Source organism: Opisthocomus hoazin, chromosome 5 (genome assembly GCF_030867145.1).
Source record: "Opisthocomus hoazin isolate bOpiHoa1 chromosome 5, bOpiHoa1.hap1, whole genome shotgun sequence".
Classification (NCBI taxonomy): Eukaryota; Metazoa; Chordata; class Aves; order Opisthocomiformes; family Opisthocomidae; genus Opisthocomus; species Opisthocomus hoazin.
This window is the reverse complement of record NC_134418.1, coordinates 49,908,146-49,932,146: the sequence shown is the minus strand read 5'-3', so window position 1 is coordinate 49,932,146 and position 24,001 is coordinate 49,908,146. Positions and strand designations below refer to the sequence as shown.

General features: G+C 42.2%; 1 protein-coding gene across 7 annotated transcripts in view; it reads right to left on the bottom strand.

Moving 5' to 3' along the window:
- Positions 1–24,001, bottom strand: part of ARHGAP24 (Rho GTPase activating protein 24) — a 259,532-nt gene that overhangs the window by 36,988 nt on the left and 198,543 nt on the right. For 6 of the 7 annotated variants that reach the window (XM_075421196.1, XM_075421197.1, XM_075421195.1 and 3 more), the window contains one exon: positions 6,567–6,689. In XM_075421196.1, the coding sequence (XP_075277311.1) occupies positions 6,567–6,689 (123 nt within the window). Of the gene's footprint in view, positions 1–2,198; positions 3,327–6,566; positions 6,690–24,001 lie in introns of those variants that run through there. The other variant, XM_009937124.2, reaches the window with a different exon arrangement.

Below are 24,001 nucleotides of genomic sequence, written 5' to 3'. Positions count from 1 at the left end.
TGCTGTTTTGAGTGGATCAAAAGCAGGAAGTAATTTCTTCTTCTCTACAGAATTTTGTAATGTACAGGAGAGGAAAAATTCCACCAAAAATAATGGTGTCAGAATTTTGTTACTGCCCGACTCATTTTCTTTCCTTCAAGCTCTCTCCTACCCCACAGTCAGTGTGATGCCAGCAGTAGATAATGTAAGATAAACTCCTGCCCTGGAGTTTGGCACAGCTGCACACTAGAGGTTACGGCTTAGAAAAAACAACTCTGAAATAAGAGTAGACTAGCTACAGGCTGGAAAGGAAGGGAGGCAATTTAAAAAACATTTTAAAATTTTAAAAAGCTAATTTTGCCCTTTTTTATACTTACGTATAATCTGCAAATGAAGCTATAAGAATTCAGTATGACAATTAATAAGACAAGTGTAGTTAGCCTAATTTCCCTGTGCAACCATAGTAAAGACGACTAAAAGTCCAGTTAATGTTCATCTTTCTGCTGACTTCAGTGGGACTCGGACCTAGTTAAACATGCGCACCCAGCATTCTGCAGCTCTGATTTAAGCACCTCGTGACAACGCTCTTGACAGAAAACGCATGTAAGAAAGCAACTGAAACAAACGATATGTGGAGGGAAGCAAATTAGCAGCATGGTTGCCATCATTCTGTCCTCTGCCCCAAGCACTGCAGCTTCACCTGAAGTTTTAGACGTGAAGAGTTTCTGTGTCAGAATACAGGGGGAAAGAATCAACAGCGGAAGCTCTTGGAGATGCTGAGGTTGCACCCTGGGCACAAAGGCAGCTGTCCACAAAAATATCAGTTGATCCTTTATTCAACTTCCAAATATTTCTCAAATAGTTAACTGTATAAAGGGGGAACAGACAGCTCTAATTCACACCGACACCTTGAAATGTACTAGCACACTTCATATGGACACATCCACATCCTCCTGGCCAGTCTCCACAAGGACTGAAGTCCAGCAACCAAGGGAAATGCTGGCCTTGGGGAGTGGGGGTACAGGGGGAAAACAGCTTTCAATGCTATCTCAGCTGCAAGTGATAGCTGATCTCTGCTGTAGTTCTGCAGTCAGTCCCTCACTGGTTGTGATCCCTTATTCCAAGGCATCGCCCCTGACTGCCTACACACACAACCCTCAAAAGCAATGATGTCACTACATCACTATTGAGTCTTGTGAGCAAAGAGCTGCATGGTCTTGCAAAAGGACAAATGGTAGCATGGAGGAACAGTTTAGGGAGGAGCAGGACATGAAGATGATTGCATTTCTATAAGCACAGTGTAAGATCATGTCTCACACTTCAGAACAACATGACAATTCAGTCCTTTCATTTCGATTTCTCTGTCCAGAGTAGTTTTTCAGGCAGCACCAATATTCTCCTCTTTCCTCACACAAAGTTTTTGTCCTCGTCACAGAGGTAGTTTCTCCCCACCCATCCCAAGCACCGTGGCACCTTATCATCACTTGTCCTATCTCTTTCTCAGACATGTGTTTCCCTTCCAGTGCTTCCAGCTGACATATTTTGAAAGCCAGCCTCCTTTTTGCCCTCCTCCCCCCAGTACTGCCATGCTCTGCTTCAACAGGAGTATGTGCAATGCAGAAGAAAACTGGCTTTAAATATCTCTATGCAGCAGGTGGAAAGGCAAACACAGGCTGCAGGGCAGCAGGATGAAGTGGCAATGCAGTACTTGCAACAGGACAGTGCATTGTAGGGCTACACTTCAATCCATCAGAAATCTCTGAATCCAACCAAGGACTTAGTCTACTGCACAGATGCACATTTATCATGTTGCTTTGCTCCCTCTCTTCTCCCCTCTCCTGCTGCACAGACAAAATGCAAACCCAGACTCTTTTCCCTGATGTTCTGCCAGACAAATAGGTGACTCAGAGCATCACAGGTCTGATTCCCCCACTGCTTTCACTGATTTTTGCTCAGAGGCTCTGCAACAATCTTGTCTCAAGTCACCTCATTCAGGCAGCCCATTCATGGGCTATTATGTCGAGGTGACAGTATCAGCTGGCCAGCTACAAACAAATGAACAAAGAAGTAAATAAATCATTCAAGGAATGTTGGCATCTGCATTGTTTAATGCCTTTTGTTTCCGTACTCTCATCTGCCCCTGCACACACAGCCCCCATGACTTCTCAGAACCCATGGCTTCACTAGCAAAGCAGAACACAGCAACAGAATGGACCTACCTTTACGAAAACTAAAACACCGCTTAATTCTCCTGTAAGTAGTTTTAGGAATGAAAGGAGCTGCTGCTAAGGCACCTGGGCTGCGGACTCCGGCATTTCTGTCTTCAGGCATCATACAGGCCAGAACCCCCACGCCCCTCCAAAGCCTTCGTTTACCAGCTGCATCCAGACAAAACACCACGACTGCTCATCATTACTGACTGCCAAGGAGTTTTTGTAACAGTGTATTTTCCTCTGGACCTAGGAGATTTATGGTCTTCTAGATCTTGGGTAGAGCTCAAAGTGATTTTAATGTTCTCTTCCCTGTTTCAGTTTTTCTTTGGGGAACAATTTTCTTCCGCCTCTCTTATTTCCTTTTGTTTCGTATATTTCCCATGGCAAGACAACTGTCTGTCACGCAATGTCACAACAAAAGAGTTTCAGCAAAAAGATCTGTCTTCCATTCATACAGAAGTGCCTGCACAGACAGAGGGGAAAGACCTCTTCCTCCCAGATGGAACAGGGGGTTGAGTGGCAGAGACTCCAGTTCCACAGGAAAAGGTCAGCGCCTCACGGTGCCAAGGCGAAAAAGAAGAACAATACCAAAAAGGCCACTGAAGAATCCTCCGGGATACGATACTCCTTGCTGGCTCCCTTTATCTCGGCAACTGAGAAGCAAAAACAACAGCTGCTTCACCCGAAAGGCTCTCTGTCCATAACAGATTCCTTTCAAAAGTCCTTTCATATATCCAGCTCACTGTCTGATGTTCTTATGGGCTTCTCGCTTGTTTTATTGCCTTCGAAGTACCAGAAGCTCTCATGGGAGTGGTGCGTCAGATGCGGCAGCAGCGCTTCTTTGCCGGCAGGATCCTGGGGAGCTGCTGAGGAATATGTGCCTCCGCACAGGGATGCTCTGCTGGTTCACTTCCTCCCGCTCCCACGCCTGGCAATGGCAGCCACGGCTGCTGCCGTCACCTGCACCAGCCCCTTGCGTGCAGCAGGTGCAGGGAAGCGATGTAGAGGAGGGAGCCGCCGCAACACAGATTTGTCTGTTCCTCTGGGTGACTTTGAGTTGACTTCAGGCGGCTGTCGTGTGTGGCAGCTTGAAAAGCAAGCAGGCTGCCCTGGCTCCCACAGGAGGTGCCAGTCCTTACACTACTACCCCTGCTAAAATGCTCATGCTCCTTCTTCTCGTCTCCTCCCTCCCCCTTAGTTGCTAGCTCTGCAATTAAAGCTCAGGCCTTTCCTCCTGTAAAAAATTGCCTCTTTAATCTAATCAGGAAAGGAATTCCATGTGCAAACAGGCATTACATGCCCTGGCTCATTTACATTTCTTTTCCCTTTCAGAATTTTTTCCACAGTCACCTTATTCTTTCAGTGCAAAAAACAAGCTGCTTCTGATCACCTTAACAGATTCCCACCTGCCCCCCTCGTGCCTTCTCTTTCTAGCACAGATTAACAAATAACGATTTAATGATATGGTTAATCATTTACAGAGCTCCTCGCTCTGGTACCAGGAGACCTTTCCCACTGCCAGACAAACTTTAAATATCAGTGGCTCGCCAAGGCTCAGACACATCTGTTGCACATGTGCACACACACACAGAGCTTGCTTATAATGCTTAAAAGAACCAGAAAATTCAAATAGGTTACTGAAAGTGGCACTTGACTTGTATGATGCTAGACTATTGTGGTTTACAATCTAGTACTGAAATTTAGGAAGCTGGTCTAAAACTGGTGTTTTGAATTATTAGCTGTCTGAAATAATTTTGTGTTGCAAGTAATTACTTGTTACTGGCTAGTCATCGTCATGTGGTTGCAACTTTTCTATATCTGGTTTACGGCTAATGTAATAGATAAAAACATTTTTACCTTCAGTGGATACAGCTCATAAAGGCAGGCTCTTAGACAACTTAAGCCAGAATTCCCTTTCTTTAGAAGGGTCAGACTGTTGCAGCAGCTGTAGCAACATCCATGTAGCAAGGGATAATAAAAACATAAGCATGTCTGGCCATACATAATTACGGAACAGTTAATTGGGCTTATTAAGACTTGTTAAGATAGCTCAGACTATCAACTTCAGTAACAAGTAGTTAATAAAATTGAGAACATGCCAGAAACACAGCTCTTAACGGTGACACATCCCACAATACTGCTTTTGTCTTGTTATCATGGTCATACCTTCTCTGTGAACACTAAACCCGAAAACCATATTCCATCTATTCTCATGTTTTCCGAGGCATTAACTGTTTGCTTCCAAACACAAATAACGCTAAGTCAGTGTATTTGCTCAAGAAATCCAATAGGAAAAACAAAAAGAATATGCTTAGAAGTGTTTTAACTACAAATTAATTTAAACAGCAATTCAAGGATTGCACCCATCTCTTGTTTTATATAAATAAGCATGCAAAGTCTTCAGGGAGGTGCTTCCCTCTGTGACTGGCATTAAACACTCCTACAACAATGACTGTGTCCTGAGAATTTTCATGGTGGCTGGAAGGATTCCCAGCTGTAAACCAGAAATAGCTCTTGTCCTATAAAAGAAAATGATGAGCTGGTGAAGAAATTATAGGGTCAGGACTTGGGAGATTTGGTTTCTATTCATAGCTCTGTGCATGGACTTGGGCTAGAAATTGAGTTTCGCCTAATCTCAGCTCCCCACCTGTAAAATGTAGACACTTCTCCGCTTGCAGAAGAACTGCAAGATTGCCTTTCCTCATTATTTGCCACAGAAAGATACTGTAGTGCTGGAAGCCAAATGCAAAAAAAACCACAAAGATACACTTTGAAAAATCCAGTTCTGTAATGCCCCCAAATTTATTATTGCCACAGTAGCTTACGCTGCTACTGGACTGGAGTAAGAGAACACTGAGGAGCTCAACATGAGGTCTGCTTTACAAAGAGAAAGTTGGGAGTGGGTAATCTTCGTGCTATATAAACAAGCAGATTTCTTACCTCCCCTTGCCCAAACCAAATAAATATGCCTGTAGAGGATCACACCTTTTAAGACAAACCATTCATTTTGTGGGTTTCGGGGTTTGGTTTTTTGTTCTGTTTTTTTTTAAAGCATCTTCCTATAAGATCTACACGCCCAGATCCAGGACTGTGCCATCTTATTAACGTATAGGGTCAGATCCCAGTGAGATGACTGCTTAGCATCCTCTTTCCAAGGCACATTTCCCCAGGAGGAGACAAAGAGAAGACAGTCATGTCTGAAGAGGTGTCAGGCAGAACCTAGCTGACCAAGTCCCTCCGCGCAGCCCACCATCAAGGCCAAAGCCTTCTCCTAAGGACTGTGTGACCTGAGTAAATCACAAAGGAAGATGGGTGGCTTACAAGAAAAGTTTTATTTAAAATGGTAGTTCCCTTCAGTCCCTCCCATCCTTTCTTCCTGTGGTCTACCTGGCAGTTGAGAAGAAGACATCTGCAGTCAGAAATCACAATTTTCAGTGATAACTATGCTTCTCGTCATGAAACAGCACAGAAAATGCTGCCTGACTTAATTTTCCAGCAACCTGCAGACAAGACCAAAGAGCATCTGATGCAATACAGGTGCTCTTTCACAGTGGAAAAATATTTCAGTGCTTGAGATCTGAGAGGTCCAAGAAACAGACTGATTAACGTACTGATATTTTTGTGCAAGTATATCAATCATACTTGTATTACGATAATATTATCAACAATATTATTTGGGAAGCAATTAACAATAATTAATAATTATTAATAATTAATTATATGCTATCACAATAATTTTGAAAATTATGATTAAAATTTGCAGCCCATTCAAGATAAGAGAGCTTTAAAAAAGTCAGCTAGACATCTGACAATAAATTTTGATCCAGTACTATTGAAATTATTGGGCATGCCAATCAACAGAAAAAGAAACTATCCTATACTGCTAGTGCTAATATTCTGGGGCTTATATTGGAGTGCATAGATTTATATAATACTATTGCTGGTCGTAGCTGTTACTTGCAGGAGAATCACTGACCGCTTCTTGTAACAGGCATTTATGAAACACAGTGATGGTCTTTCAGCTGGTGACCAAAGGAATTACCCTGCTTCTCTCTGCAGGAAAGCTGATTTTGTAGAGGACCAACCGTCTGTGAAAACTTCCCCTCACCTTGGTAATGCACTAGCATGTGCTATTCTCATCAAGGGAAGTGGTTCCAAACAATTTAAAGCCTTTTAATTGAGCCCTCTGCATGGGAACATGCCCCATACCTGCACTGCAAGTGAAAATAAAGGATTTAGTCCACTTTTTCTGAAAGATCTAGACCATGCTCCTCCTCCTCACTTCAAAACTCTGGCTGTGACTGAGAGACAACAGAAGAACCCTTATGTGTCTTTTTGTATCTGGAAGCCTTGCATGTTCCCTCACAGACTCACCTCCTCCAAATGGTGCCCATATAACCCTGCGAATGGATTTCACCCAATCCTCCATGTCATTCTGTGTGCTCGCCATAAGAAGGTATGTCTCATGATTAGCTGTCATCCGCTCTCGGTCTCCTCCTGCAAGAGAAGATAATTGCACTTACAAACCCGTTTACTTTCCTGGCCAGCCAAGTGCCTGCCAGACTGACTCCTGACAGCAGTAACAGTGGCTCCACAACAAGCAGACGTGGATACTATGCAGTGGAGTGTTTATCATCAGACACGGCATGAAAAGAAGATCCTGTAAGTACACTTCCCATCAGACAGCAAGAAGCTGTCATGCTTCCAAAAGGAAATGAGAGGATAAATGTCATCAGTAAACAAAAACAGCCCCATGCCATTCTAAGAATCACAGGGGCCTGCACTAATCTGTAACCTGATATACACTTTGGAAATTTTGCAGCAGTTATTGTACTATGGTGGAGAGAATAAATGCAGAGAGCATTTTGCACTTTGAACAAGTGTGGATGACTCCATTTTTATTTTAAGGAACACAATGGATCACATGCACAGCAATGATATTTGATACACCCAAGTGTTGCTGTGAATCTCTAGGGAGAAGGCAGCCAATGCCAGCACCTGACATGGTACAACCCACTGCCTTGGATGTGTGATGAGGATTAGATTAAGAGGGAACATGCTGCCTTGTTCTCCTTTATTCAAAGGATGGGCCGACGCTAAGAAGGTCAAAACCAGAACTTTGCTTGCCACAGCTCCAGGTTTTCACCCTTGTAGTACTGCTTCACCTCCTTCCTAATGGGTACTATGTTAGTGCAAGAGCACATGGGGATTCAAACCACCTTTCCAGCAGTCAGAAGGAACAAACCCTTCCAGAAAGATAGCACCAGACATTTTGAAGCCCTTTCACTGAGTCAACGGCATGCATGTAAACTTCACACACAAATGTGATGCACCTAGCCATCCCACGAGTTCTGTGTTCATCTTTATCCAGCTTCTTCCATCCCTATTTTTGATTCTAGTCACATCTAAAGTAAGTATCTCTGCTCATTACAGCAGGAATACCGCTCCTGGGATGTCTTCTGAAGAGTCCCATGTTCAGTGTTGGGCATTGGAACAGCTAAGTTTCAAAAAAGAAATTTCTTAAGGGCTAGAAACTCCAAGCACGGCTTCCTGGCACAACTGTTGTGAATGAACCTACTCATATAGTCCACACTTCACAGAATTATGACACGCAACCGTAAAAGGGACTTCACTGAAATTTGGTGAATACAAAAGACAGATTTTCTCAAATATGGGCAGATTCTACTGAAGACTTATTCTTAGGGTTTCCAGCATTATTCAAAACTTAAATCTGAACTTGAATGTAAAGAGAGACTCTGGTTTTCTACAGCCAAAATACAGCTATTCATATACCATACATTGCCCAAAAAGGCATCCAAGGAAGTAATGCAACAACCTGAAGTACACTACATTTCAGACTACATCACAGTTTAAAAGTCTGAAGAACACTACTTTTTTTCTAAGACATAGTTAAAAGGTAGAGGTGAACCTATTTTTAAGTGCTAACACTAGAGAAATACCAGCATGAGCTAAACAGCATTGTATTTTTTTAGAATCTTTTCAGTGACTAGCATAACAGTGACCTTCTATGCATACTTGTTTAATGCTGAGTTCAACCAACCACAGGATGAGGGTATGTGAGCAGGAAGCATTAGCATCCCAAATGCACGCCCCATCAAAACTGCCCAGCAGAAAGCACATAGTTAGGCCCTGGAAATTTACTCCCCATCTCTACCTTTTACATTGTCATCTCAACCAGAACAAGGACAAATCTCTCTCACTCAAGCACAAAGAGTAGACATAATACTGTCTACAATCTACTTAAATTGGCATTTTATCATCTAGAGTTCTCATCCTGAAAAGACCCCAAAATAAAGAATTAAAAATAAATAGAAGACCCCCAAAATAAAGAAACACAAATAAATAAGACCGCACAAACAGAAAGCCTCAATATATTGTCACAGCTATTAAATATAATAGTAATAAATATAGTACAGAGAAAGAGCATGCAACACAATTATGCCCTTTTTGTGGCTGATAAAAACGGAAAAAAATTATTTACACTATCATATTGTACTGTAGCTTCTTTTTTTTTTTTTTTTTTTTTAAATGGACCAAGATTCTGTAAGGTGCCATAGAAAAAGAACAAAAAGATATGTTCACATAAAATACATATCACACCCAGGAATAAAATAAGAGGTGTCCTGATTTTCTTACTAAAGAGACAACAAAAAAAATGACAGCCATAGCCAAGTGATGGTCCTCCTCTCAGGTGTCTGTCAGATCACTCCATATTCTTTTAATAGCCTGCATATGTAAATTCAGCAGATTATGTGAGATTTACTCAGTTATCATGTTATGACAAATTGGAGGGTGTTCTCCAGATAAACTGGATTAATCCCAGAAGACTAGATAGTTCATTTACAGCGTGGATTCCAGAGCAGTACTCTAAAGAACTAACTCGGGTAAACACCCACTCAGCTAATACACAATTAATCTGTGTTTAATTTTGCAGCAAAGGAAAACATAACGTTTGGTTACATTATCTTTTGGTATGAGAAAGTGAAGCTTTCCTAACAAAAGGAGCTTCAGCATTTTATAGCAATTCTGGATCTGTCTACGTTGTAATTCAACTCCTTGCTTTCACACCACAATACTGGATCTTGCAGGGCTCTTCTGCATTTATTTAGTTATTATTCAAGAACTGAAGCCTCACTAAAAGATTTTTGGGGATACAATAGCACATGCTGGATTTGTGTTTTACTGCAAATGTTAATTTTTAGTGGGACTGTGTTTTAAATACAAAATTAACAAGATCAGGAGGACAGGCAAGAAGAAATGACCATGATTCAGGAAAGAACCATCTCAGATAAGTAATATCAGATAAACAGAAACAGAATTAGAAGGACCTTTCTGAATCTTCAGTAGGTCCGCAGGACACTTCTGAAAGACATTGTTTAGAACCTCCACTTCTTTTTTTTCCTTATAATATTATTGTTATGACTATAATGAAGCATGAGTACATCACAGTCTCCAAAAATCAGAGATCTATTCATACCATACATCCCAGCATTGGGTATACCAACTTGAAAATGGTGTTCAGCATGAAGTCCATCACAGATGTGAATGCATCCTTATCCCTTTCCTCTGGGCACTCAAAAATCTTAATGTATTTTATCTGTATTTCTGTATAGCTCCAGATTGTGCCTTCTCAAATTTCTTTTCCTGCATTTGCCATCTAAGTACGAGAATGCCTAATCCTGTGCATTGAGACCTGCTCGTGAATAGCCAACTCGAGGGGCTGGAATACGAACTCCACTTTTCATCTTTTCCCCTTGTTACTTTGCAGGTGTAACAGGACCTGGAAGGAGCAGAACCCAGCCTACCTGACCAAAGAACTTGACTGGCATAGTCAAGATTAAAAGCTGCTGTTTACACAACTGACTATCCTGTTTCTTCCAGCCTCTGGTAACAGCCAAAACTAATTGGATCTATACTGTTTCTCAAAACTACAATATAATATCACATATCAGAAACGAGTTCTCTTTTATTGAAGAAATTTATCCATAACACCCATTTGGAGTGGAAACAGTGAAACAGCACCATACCATGACGAATCTTCCACTTTGAATAGGTCACATTTCCGCTTCTGCCCACCTTGGCACTAGCAAAGACTTATAGGTGCCCAAGTGCTCCTTCCTGCCTCCTTCGGGAGCTCAGTAACCAGTAAATACAGACTGCTGTGGTGCTTACTGATCAGGACAGCCTGTGACCACTCAGCCCCATGCTGGGTGCAGCTTTGTGCACTGAGCCAGCACCGCTTTCATACAAGGGAAGCGAGGTGTTTTAAAAACTCTTGCCAGCAACCAGAAAAAAACAATTAAAATACAGAGAGGCTAGTTCGTGCAGAATCCACTCTGCAGGGAAAAGAAAGGCATCAGCCTGCGCTTGCCCATGCTGTACCACACCACACACTCAGAAAGGCATGAAGAGGTGGTGACTGAATTTAAGGGTGAATGTTTTCTGAAATACCTGGCTCAACATCTCTCCTGTTTTTTATCACCCCTCAATTAAATGGGAATGTACAGACATTTTGCATTCAGCTGCAGGGGGAAGTTGTGCAAGGTGTTTTTTCTTTGTAGTATCTTCCTGTGTAACCCAACACCTTTCTCTTACCTGACCTGTACCCAGGCTGAACTCAGAATGAAATATTTGCTTGTCCGTTTGAAAGGATTTTTTTGCAAACAGTAGTTCCAGCATTCTTGAGAATGGAATGCAAAACGGATTAAATTCATACCAACTGTTTAATAGAGAATTTTCTCCCAGGAGGAACATCAAAAACCAGGATTAATCTGATTTTTCTGAGCTGAGAATGTCATGGCCAACGTCAAAAGAATATAAACAGATCCCTACTCCCTTGTACAGTTTCTGAAACCCTGGCTCTCGGCTTAGGAACTGAAAGATGGTGAAAGGCAGACTGGTGTTATAGCATTACAACAGAACACATCAGGTTTTCTTTAGGAACATCCTCCTGCTTGGATGCTTCACATTTGTTTCCTAAATTTTTAATTTATCAGGAAAATGCTAAAAAGTAAAATTCTAGTCTTTCTCAGATGAATAGACTAAAGGCACCTCCATATAGTATTCAGATAGGAACTCCTGGCTACTCATCAACCCATATACTTACAAAAAGATTTAGGAGCTGATATTCAGACATTAATTTCTGAAAATCTAGCCTGAGGAATCCTTTCTTTCTACTGCACCCTGGTTTTATTTTATTTTTAAAATTTTTTAAGCTTGTCCTGGGTTCAGCCAGGGTAGGGTTAATTTTCATCAGAAGCCAGGAGGGCACACAGCCGAATGGGCTAACCCAAACTGGCCCAAAAAATGCGGTATTTGATACCATGTGCCATCATGCTGGGTGCTGAAGGGGAGAGCTGGCCGGAGGAAGGTGAACTGCGGCTCGGGAGCCGCTGGGCATCAGGTGGTGAGAGAGTTGCTCTTCATATTCCCTTCTTTTTGTATATTCACCTTATCAGTATTGTTGTTACTGTTTGCTTCGTTTGCTGTTCTGTTAAACTGCCCTCATCCTGACCCACCAGTTTTGCCTTTTTCTTCCCATTCTCCTCCCCACCCCAGCGGGGGGACGGGCCATAGAGCAACCACGCGGTCCTTTGTTGCTGGCTGGGGCCAAACCACAACACTTTCAAATAGTTCTCACTGCTATATGGTCTGGAATTCTCTTCCAGCTACTACTGTCCACCACCATGTTTCTGCATGTCCTGTTGAGGACTCCAACTAGTATTTCTTCACAAGTAAAACACCAATAATTACGATAGAATTCAGGATTCTTCCACTACACTTTGTGTTATTAAATCTTCCCCTATGCTGCAAATAAACTGCACATTAAGTGACATATTTAATCTATTTCACTGGAAAAACCTGTCTGCATTTCCTTCATCAACTTTCATTTTATAGCATTTGTATTCACATTTTTAATCCTAAGCAGAAATCATCTCTGCGAATTGTAGAAGATACTAGAATATCAGAGACCAAGATGAACAACCTTAATCTCCTTTTTTTCTTTTCCTAATGAAACTCCTTGTTTAAGAACAAAACAGAAATTATGATTATCCAACTTTGATGCTAACTCAACACTAACGACTGCGGCTTTAATCATAGAAGTCTGACTTGACATACGGATGAGTTGCTAAAAAGACAGTTCAAATCCATATGCATCTGTCTTCCATATACTGACACTGGCAACTACAGGATCCATCTATTCTCAAGTTATTATACTAATGATTCAAAAGGGGAATCAAAATGTGAAACAATAATTGTTCATGCGAGGGGTGTACCTATCCAAAGTAGAACCACAGTGTGATCACAGAATCACAGAATCACAGAATGGTAGGGGTTGGAAGGGACCTCTGTGGGTCATCTAGTCCAACCCTCCTGCCAAAGCAGGGTCACCTACAGCAGGCTGCACAGGACCTTGTCCATGTGGGTTTTGAATATCTCCAGAGAAGGAGACTCCACAACCTCCCTGGGCAGCCTGTTCCAGTGCTCCGTCACCCTCAGAGGGAAGAAGTTCTTCCTCATGTTCAGACGGAACTTCCTGTGCTTCAGTTTGTGCCCGTTGCCCCTTGTCCTGTCACTGGGCACCACTGAAAAGAGTTTGGCCCCATCCTCCTGACACCCACCCTTGAGATATTTGTAAGCATATATTAGGTCCCCTCGTAGCCTTCTCTTCTTCAGGCTGAACAAGCCCAGCTCCCTCAGCCTCTCCTCGTAGGGGAGATGTTCCAGTCCCCTCACCATCCTCATAGCCTTCCGCTGGACTCTCGCCCATAGCTCTTCATCTTTCTTGAAGTGGGGAGCCCAGAACTGGACAGAGTACTCCAGATGAGGCCTCACTAGGGCAGTGTAGAGGGGAAGGAGAACCTCCCTCGTCCTGCTGGCCACACTCCTCTTAATGCACCCCATGGATGCCTCTGGGCTGCGGGCCTCCTGCCTGCAGAGCAGCAAGCAGGGCAACCCATGCCCTCAGCTGAATATTTGCTAGAAATCTCTGAATGTGATGAATAGTAAGAATTGATAACAAGCTATGAAAAGCTGCTGAGCTTGCCAAAAGCAACAGGTAACTAGGGGAAAGGTAATTCCAGCAGGGGGAGATCGCGACCAGCAACTCATGGACCATGTATCTCAATTATATCCCAGACTCAAAAGGTGAAGAAACTGAGTGTGCATACTAATTTACGTGCTGGACGAAGAGACTTCAACCATTCATTTAACAGAACAACAATGCATATGTATTAGGAATATGTTAATGCTTTACGTATAAATAACTGTTGAGTTGGAAGCTTGGCCTGCTGTCTTGCGACAGACACCCATATCTGCGCAAATATGCAATAAAATACCTCTTCTCTGTGTGTATATTAGCATAGTGCATACCAGGTAAACAAACCCCAGGTTTTGGGACAACAAAGTGAGTCAAGAAACTCTATCATAGCTGTTAAAACTTATAATCATGCCAGACTTTAATGCAACATAAGAACTCTTCTGCTGTCCACCGCCTGTGCTCATGAACCCTGTGGATCCCAAGTCTGATGAAAACCTCACGTAGGTGTCTTCCAAGGATGATTCAGGTTACTGCACTGAGGTGATATGGGATAATTTGCCCTTCAAACTGTCCTCAAACTGTTAGTCCAGTTTGAGCACTAAAACGTTTGATGTCCATTCCAGCTGGGCCAGTGGAAAAACCTAACTGCAAAAAGCTTCGTCAGAACACAGGTTGAAATTTGCAAAGCAAAACGAAGGCGCTAAGCTCCAGGATGCAATTGTATTTTAATGATATTTTAATGTCCTATTCGCTCTGGGATTCATTGGGAAACCTTTCCTCACAGCAAGTGAGAATCTGTGTTGCAGGCTTAGCAACTGCTGCATCTCACGTGACCAGTTTAAAGAACAGAGAGAGACACAGCTACTTGAAACTTGCAACATTTTTGAACTGCACATACTGCTCGATAAGCAGCCAAGCATATGTTCTTACAGATGTCTTGCTGGAGATGAAGTAGGGGCAATGAATTTCTGCATATCAGCTGGGGACTTATTTCTGATGATGCAGGTGTAACACAGCTTGAAGACAAGAGCTTGGGGGGGGAGGGGGTTGTTTTTTTCATTATTTTGTTTATAATTCTTAAAAGCTTCGTTATTCTGCACATGCCTGGTATTGCTCCTGCTCTTTCCGTGTGAAACTTCTACCAAGAATTTACAGCACCCTCTTTGTTCAACTAGGATGAAAAAAGGAGTACATTAGCTACATTGAAATCACTGCCACCTTTTACCACACAACTAAGGTAGTCTGGAGAACCAAGTTCTTAATGATCATGCAAAAACTCATGTCAAAAAGAACAACCCACACTGATTATCAGAGACAAGTACTCTGTATTTACAGGAGCTTCACCATTACTTCTGAAGTGACTGTTACAGAATATATGCTGTACCTTCTCATCAGAAGAGACCTGCTCCATGGAAACTACACAGAACATTGGTTTATTTTCTGGCAATACTCAACTTACATATTTCATGGCAGAGCTTGTCTAAAACATATCTATATCATGAAGAAATAAAGATGTCCATGAACTGAAGATGTGATGTTGGACTCTGTGAAGCTGAAAATCAACCAGAGAGGCTAAGACCAAGGCGGCGGGGAGGGGAGGAGAAGAGCTTGAACTTGGAGTATAAAAGAGAGCACCCTTCTCTGTTTAAGAGACATTGTCAGAGCCCTCAGTGATGGAAACCCTAAGAGCCAAGAGAAAAAGAAAACTAGTGCTAAGCTGGGCTGCACTGAAGTTACAGGTTCCCTGCATGCTCAATAATCAAATTCTAAAATGTGCAGTTTTTTTATCTTGCATTGAACTCCCCAGATACTAAATTGAACGTCCAACCTGTCAACTCTTAGCATTTCATTCAGATCCAAAAAAACCCACTGTCCAGTTTAAAATCAAAGAGATTTGGGCAATTATTGTACCTTAACTTATTTTTTGATGATTCCTGAGATTTTACAATCCGTGTGTTGAAGACCTTCATGACAAAACTCAATGTAGAAACTTGTTTCTAGAAAAAAACTTCAGCTAATACATGAGCATATTGTCAGTACCATAGTATTTCTTAGTATCCCATCATAAGAGATGGTGAAAAATAAACTGAAACATTTCACCTAGATATAAATATAAAAAGCCATTGAGACATAACAATAATTGAAACAAGGAACTTCTCACTGGCCCTAGTTTGTAATATCTGGCAAACCAGATTCCAACGATCATAAAGATGTTAAGAGGAAACTCCTATGTACTTTAAAAGTCTTTACAATATTAGGTGACAGAATGTGTTGGCTCATTTTCCACAGATGTTTAGACAGATAAATTCATGTAGATGGCTGGATGTTACAACACATGAGTGGCTACCATTAGAATCTAATTGCTAAGCGTTCTTAAAAGGTGTTCCATAAAACTTGAAAAATACACTTTGCTGGTCTGTTAAAACCAGAGCAGGTAGCAGACCCAGTTCGTTATTTTGAGTTCTACTACTTAGTTGCATTACCTCTAAAGCCTTCATGACAGGTAATAGACTGTGTTGAGGAAGATATATAAATTACAATTTCAATTCTTTTACCCAGGACTGTCCTGTTACATCCTCTGTTCTTGTCTGGCTCAATGCTGCTCTGTCTTCTGACAGGAGACAGAGATGGCTGGAAGATACGTTTATATCACCTGTGTGTTCTAAATGATGAATACCAACACCACCACTGAGAAACTTCAGCTTTGAAATACAGAGTTATCAAACTCACCATTGTTTTACTACCAAACCATATCAGGTGCACTATTTAATTTCTCTCTTCACAAAGAACTAACATTTTCCTAAAGAGGGGAATTAAGAAACTGCAAACAGATCAATAATGAAGATACTGTTTTTTAAAACTTCAGTACAAATACGATTTTCTGTTGCTAGTATCCAAAACAATCTTTTGCATTAATAATATTGAACAGCAGTTTAGTCTGCACTAAGGGTGTATTGGGTTTTGGGCATATTGTTTTTTCTACACAAATGCTGCAGCCTAATTTAAGTGCTAAATGGCAAAAGACTGCTAACACAAGTCCATTCCCTGGTGGGCATTGTGCTCGATCACAATTTCCCCACTTGCAGAATGCCTGGAACACAGCAGGGGTTTTTCAATGGAAAGGGTTATTTTCATGAAGCTCTGAACCAGTTGCTTCTGGATACCTGAAATCAGGCTCAGGAAATGTATTCATCATGTGTAACATGATGAATACTCTGTACAGGTAGTTTTCTTCTGTGCTGCAGGGCTACAACTGCAGCACATCTGTCTATAAAAGTTTAGTGTCTTGCACAATAAAAGCATAAAATCAGTGCCATATTTAAGCATTTTGTGCATTGCACAGCTACCAAGTCTTCCTCCTAACATAGTAATTATTGCTTTAATGCCTGAGCAAAAAGCTGTGATGCCTGCTCACCAGCAGTTGTAATTATGCTAGACAGATGTCATTGATGAGGAAAAGAAAGATATGAATTCAAATCGTCACTTGTACAATGTAAGAGCTCTTATTTTTTCAGAGCATTTAATCTTTCCCGGCATGTCTCATTCTTCCTCTCCTCTGAGCAAGAGGATGAATGCCTTTGCTGCCCTTCCTTTATTCCTAGTTTGAACTTCAAACAGATTTCACAGTTATCCAGCTCATCCTTAGACACACATCCCAAGGGGCACCGTATTTTGTGGAGTCTCTTCCTCCAACCCTTTCTTGTCACTAAGGTGTGCTGGTGCCAGCACAGTTAACTTCTGTATTCTACCCTTCCCCAGTCCCATATCCACTTGAAAAAAAACCTCATCTCTATTCTTGCTGAAGGCACACCATCCAGAACATTTTGTTTACAGGTTGCATTAAAAGGCCATCAAGCTGTGTGGACCCCATGACAACTCTACACTTCACCACCCCCTGAGCAGCAGCACACATCGCTGCCTTCCCAGTTAATCAGTACTGCGTGGAAGTCAAAGGCATGCATCCTTTGCACTGCTGTTAATGGTTTTCAGTTTTCCAGAAATTTTCAATGTTGTCAGCACCATTGTGATACAAAATGCAGTCCGAACTGTCATGTTTGCTGTTCTATTGTTGTGACTTTCAGCTGTTTTCAGAGTTGCTGGTAACATTTTCTGCATCCATTAACGATCCCACTTTCTTATTCATGTTAAAGTTCTGTGAAACGACACAATAGCAAAAAAAGTTTTTGCTACATTTTTTTTCAGCCATACTAACTGAGATGAAATCACATTCTTCTGCCTGAATAGTGAAGACTGGCGATCAATGCACAGAAGCAGATCGATCAGGGGAAAAAAGGTCAGATTTACCATATGTGAGTTATACCTTTATAGAAAAGAAATTGATTCAGTGCAGTTGACTGCAAATACCCTAAACACACACTCTGGCACTAACATGAAACTCAGCAAACATTCTGACAAAGCATGTATTATAATTTTACCTGGTCTTCACAAACTATTACACTTAGTGCAGGGAACCATAGAAATAATTTGGTGGATCCATGAAATACACACTCAATATCACTTTCTTGAGAAGGCTTCTCATTCCTTGTTTCTTGCAATGGAATCTCACACAGGCTTTTTTGGTAGGAAGACGTGGAATATATAAAAAAACAGAAAAAAAACAGAAATTGCCTACAAGAAATTCACTCCTCTATGTCCTTCATTACTACTAGGATTTGAGACATATATAATATTGATCCAGTTACAGAAAAAAACACTGCAGGCCACACTCATCTATGTACATGAACAGTGCCATCACAGTGCCCTGTTCGCAAAACTTCAACCATAAAGAGCTTTCCTCTGAAATTATGAGTTCAAGAAAGTAAAAATAAAGCAGAGAGTCTTGCCTAAAGCCATACACTATTAAAAACATACTGTGGCAATCAAATTCTCAAGGCTTTTTTTTTTTATGGACAAAGAAAGTAAAATGTGTGGAAAAATATGGCTTGTCATAGACTTGCGAAGAGGGAATCAATATATTTATGTAGTTGGGAATGAGTGGGAGGGTCACAATGTCGAACATGGGTGGCAGTGCAAGACTTAGTGGATGACCTCACTGTTACCTGTTGTAACTGATTTATTCTAAGAGAGAAGCATAAATACAAATTATTATAGCAAGCTTATTTTCTCTGTACTACATGACACGCCTTAAAGATAAATTACTGCACTCCTCTTATTTGACAGTAAGAACCTTCTTTGAAGTGTCTCAAGTTGGACACCCAAAATGACCATCACGTTACTCGAAATTTGGCTGATCTGTAAGTTTATTTTAGAGGAAGTCTCTGCAAACATATATCCATCTCTGCTTCTATGGAGAGAGGGAAAAAAGCCTCATGCATCTGCTGGTCTAGACATAACCAACAATGTAGAAAGATGCTTTTGAAGAATTTGATTGCGAAGACTCTGTTTTGGCAAAAAGCAAGATCCTGGAGCTGTTGCTGCTGGAGAGATGGCTGCCCTGTGCTACCAGATGCTTTCTTTGCTTTTCAGCCTTACATCATAAATTGCACTGAAGTGCACAGACTCAACTTGAAATGGATTATTCTGACAGGTCAGTTCCACAGCACAGAATTGTACGGCATCTGACCTAGCAGGAAATTAAAACTTCTGATGTTTATAAGTACAGAACAATCAATACCTGAATGGAAGTCCTCAAGAGTAAATTCACCCGGGGACTGGGAGGACACTGGCACATGAACTTTAGGCTGCAAAGCCAGCATGCCAAGATGCCAGACCTAGGTTGTTCTCAGAGTCTAACAAGAACAGCATTCAAAGCACGTGCTCACTTCAGCTCTCACCATCTACTCATTAAGCTCTCTGTTTCTCATGAATGTGGAATATCCTGAGCCTTCAGCAGGTACAGATTGAGGTGCTCTTTCATCAGTCTAAACACGCTCCTATGTGCACAACATCAAGGCGGGGATTAACTCAGTACAGAAACAAAGTTGAACAGCTAAATTCTTGTGATACTTCTTTAGAAAGAGACCAGCCAAAAAGAAGAGCTTTGATCAGGAGGTAACTATTTGGTATCCTGGGACAGCGAATTACAGCTAAGGCATAACTTCAGCCAGTCTTTGAAATTCTGTCTCATACAGTGGCCTATGGCCATTGCTGTATACAGACAAGCAGACCATGCTATTGTTTATTAATTCTCAGGTAACAAAACTGATCTGCCAAACACAGAAAATATTGTATTCATTCTAATTTTACATGACCATTTTTTTGTAAACAGACAGAAAAGATACTGTTACTGTGTTTCCAACAGCTTCCAAGAAAAGCAGTTTCCCTTCTCCAGCAGGAACTGACCACAGCCTCCGAACTTCTGGACATGGTGCTTTCCAATCTGCACTGAATTACGCCCCAACATAGAAATACTTCATTTCTCCAGAAAGCAACCAGTTATTTCAGCTCACATCTGACTTAAAATTTGACCACAGATAAAAATAATAGCTCTTTGTGGCATAGATACCAAACCACAAGGATGCAAATATCCTAACTGAGCAAGTATATATTATGCGTATGTATAATTTCATGATACAATAACTCGTCTAATAATGCAAAGTCATGTTTCAGCAGTTTAGAAAATAAATTAAGTTATTCAATAAAACAAGTGGGCTAATTGACACATGCAGAAGACAATTACCTAACACAGATTTACGTCTCAGCATAAAATAATCTTGCTTATCTAAAGTAGCAAGAGATTTTAGTGATCCGGACATTTGTTAAACAGCTCATCTGAAATCAACCATCTCCAGGAACATTATGCCTCTTTGCACCATTTTGGGATATCAGTTCACTATTAACTCAGACAGAAGCATGCCATTTAATGCATTACGATCTCAACTCTTCAGTCCTTTAAATGTCTTCAAAATTTCTAATTCAAGTGCAGCTTCCCTCAAGAAAGAGCCACTGAACACCAGTTATCCGCAGAGCACAAACAGTGCTTAGGGTTCTGTAAATCTCCACACCTTGTAATATAACAGATCAAGCTAAGAACGAGCAGAACTTCATTTCAGCTTTGTTTTGTTATATATATGCCACAGACAAGCACATGTTGATAATACGGTCCACCTTTTCGTTTCTCATTCATGAGCACGGAATGATCCCAGAGTGCACCTACTTCTAATTTGGGTAGGTTTATACTTTCACCTTGACAGATGGAGCTTATATACCACAGGATCCCTTTTTTAGACAAAGATCACTTGGGTCTCATTTCTAGCAGTGTGTGCTAACAGAAAGTACTTGCAAGAGAAACTCAGTATATTCTGAAGTATTGCTTTTTAAAGGACATCATATGGGATGAAATGCTAACTTGGCTCACGGTACAGAAAAAAAGGTAAAATGGATAATATACATACATTTTTACAGATATATCTTGTACAAAGAAAAGACTGCCATCTGTCTACTTGCCACTTCTTTGAAACATTGGAAGAGGACCACCGATGAGGTGAGACCCCTGCCAGCCACAGACCTGTCTCTGACAGGTGAAGATAGCCCCTCCTTCCCTCTATGCTTACACTCAGTCAACTTCCCACACAGAAGATATCCACAGAAACCCTGACACACGTAACAAACTCAACAACTGTTCAGCAGCAGCAAGTACAACATGGGAAACACTCATTGTAGGTCCACTCCTTCTTAGGAGAAGTACCAGGAATTCTTCAGTCCCAAGAAATGGGACTGATGCCGTCTTCATGAATGAGGAAACTGCAGACACCACAATGCCCTACATCAGGCAGATGTGGCAAGCGGGAATAATATTTTGCGTTACTCCAACAGTAGCTGTTCAGCTTATAGGAAAAATGTTTATTGTTTCTTGCATCTTCTCACTCACAAGTATATCACTAAGCTAGTAAGAGAGAGCCTATCAAAGATTTTAGGCTCGGCTAGTCACAGGCTTAAGTGGTTTCAGGGCTACTGCAAACCAATTCAGCTTCAAGTCATCATGCCAGCAGTTTTGACTCCAGATCATCATTCCATCTGAGAACAACTCACAGATGTGCTCCTCTGATACACTTTAAGAAAGCAGTTGGATAGTTAAATCTGAACTGGGCACAGCTGAGTAGAGACCTGCTGGTCAAACTAAAGAACAAGAGGGAACTGCACAGACAGTGGAAGCAGGGACAAGTATCTTGGGAAGAGTATAGGGATGCTGCCCATTTGTGTAGGGATGAGGTCAGGAGGGCCAAGGTGCAGCTGGATCTGAATTTGGTAAGGGACACAAATAATAACAAGAAGGGCTTCTACAGGTATGTCAACTAGAAAAGGAAGCTTAAAGAAAGTGTACCCCCTCGATGAACAAGAATGGTGACCTAGTATCAACAGATGAGGAGAAGGCTGAGGTACTCAACAACTTTTTTGCCTCTGTCTTCACTGGAAACCTCTCTCCTCACCCCTCCCGAGTCGATGGACCACAAAATGGGGACCAGGAGGGGTAAAGCCACTCCCGCTGTAAGGGAAGATCACGTTCATGACCACTTGAGGAACCTGAACATACATAAGTCATGGGACCTGATGAGATACATTCCAGACTCCTGAGGAAATTGGCTGATGTAGTTGCCAAGTCACTCTCCAGAGACTGGAAGAAGGGAAACATCGCGCCCATTTTTAAAAAGGGTAGAAAGGAGGACCCCAGGAACAACTGACCTGTCAGCCTCACCTCTGGGATGGAAGGTCATGGAACAGATCCTCCCAGAAGGTATGCTAAGGCACATGGAGGACAGGGAGGTGATTTGAGATAGCCAGCATGGCTTCACCAAGAGCAAGTTGTGCCTGAGCAATCTAGTGACCTTCTACAATGGAGTGACAGCATCAGTGGACAAGGGAAATGCAATGACGGATGTCATCTATCTGGACTTCTGTAAAGCCTTTGACACGGTCCCCCCACAACATCCTTCTCTCTACATTAGGAAGATATAGATTTGATGGGTGGACTGTTTCGTGAATAAGGAATTGGTTGGAAGGTTGCATCCAGCGGGCAGTGGTCAATGCCTCAATGTCCAAATGGATGCTGGTGACAAGTGGTTTCCCTCAGGTGTCCGTACTGGGACAAGTACTGTTTAATATCTTCATCAATGACATAGACAGTGGGATCGAGTGCACCATCAGCAAGGTTGAAAATTACATCAACCTGAGTGGTGCAGTCGACATGCTGAAGGGACAGCATGCCATCCAGAGAGACCTGAACAAGCTCAAGAAGTGGGCCTGTGTGAACCTCATGAGCTTCAACAAGGCCAAGTGCAAGGTCCTGCACATGGATTGGTGCAACCCCCACTATCAATACAGGCTGGGGGATGAAAGGATTGAGAGCAGCCCTGCCAAGAAGGACTTGGGGGTATTGGTATATGAAAAGCTGGACATGAGCCACCAACGTGCGCTTGCAGCCAAGAAGGCCAACCTTATCCTGGTCAGCATCAAAAGAAGGATGGTCAGCAGGGTGAGGGAGGTGATTCTGTCCCTCTCCTCTGCTCTGGTGAGACCCCACTGGAGTCCTGTGTCCAGGTCTGGAGCCCTTGGCACAAGAAGGACATGGAACTGCTGGAGTGGGTCCAGAGGAGGGCCACAAAAACTATGAAAGAGATGGAGCACCTCTCCTATGAGGACAGGCTGAGAGAGTTGGGGTTGTTCAGCCTGAAGAAGAGAAGGCTCTGGGGAGATCTTATAGCAGCCTTTCAGTACCTGAAGGGGGCTTACAGAAAAGAGGGTGACAATCTTTTTAGCAAGGCCTGTTGTGACAGGACAAGAAGTAATGGCTTTAAACTAAGGGAGGGTAGATTTAAACTGGATACAAGGATGAATTTTTTTACCGTGAGGGTTGTGAAACACTGGAACAGGTTGTCCAGAGAGGTAGTAGAGTCCCCATCCCTGGAAACATTCAAGGCCAGGTTGGATGGGGCTCTGAGCAACCTGATCAAGTTGAAGATAACCCTGCTCACTGCAGGGCGGTTGGACTAGATGACCTTTAAAGGTCCCTTCCAACCCAAACCATTCTATGATTCTATGAACTAGTCACTGTACACTGTTTTTACGGCAACGAAGAAGAACTGCCAGAGGGTGATTCACCTGAGCTATCTTTGGAGGCTCTTCCAGGATGAGAGGAATCATGCTGTGGAGATATCACTTCTCTTCTGAGCCGTTCATGTGGGCACACTCGCATTGGCTTTCTTTGCAAGTTCATGGATGTACATGTGTGTCTGTGTGTGTGCATGCATGCTTTAAGGATCCTTTTTTATGTGCAAATATTAGCACCTTGTTCCCTGGTCTGTTCTGGACTCCTGTTTTGGTCTGCCCTGGATAAATGCCAGGTGCCTACCAAAACTTCTCTATCACTCCCCCTCCTCAACTGGACAGGAGAGAGGAAATATGAAAGGCTCGAGGGTCGAGATAAGGACAGGGAGGGATCATTGACCATTTACTGTCACGGACAAAACAGACTGAACTTGGGGAGAAAAGGGAGTTTAATTCATCACCAATCAAATCAGAGTAGGATAGTGAGAAATAAAACCAGATCTTAAAAAACCTTCCCCCCAGCCCTCCCTTCTTCCGGGCTCAACTTCACTCCCATTTCTCTACCTCCTCTCCCGGCCATGTGGCACAGCGGGATGGGGAATGGGGGTTGTGGTCAGTTCATCACATGTTGTCTCTGCCGCTCCTTCCTCCTCAGGGGGAGGACTCCTCACACTCTTCCCCTGCTCCAGTGTGAGGTCCCTCTCATGGGAGATAGTTCTCCACAAACTTCTCCAACGTGCAT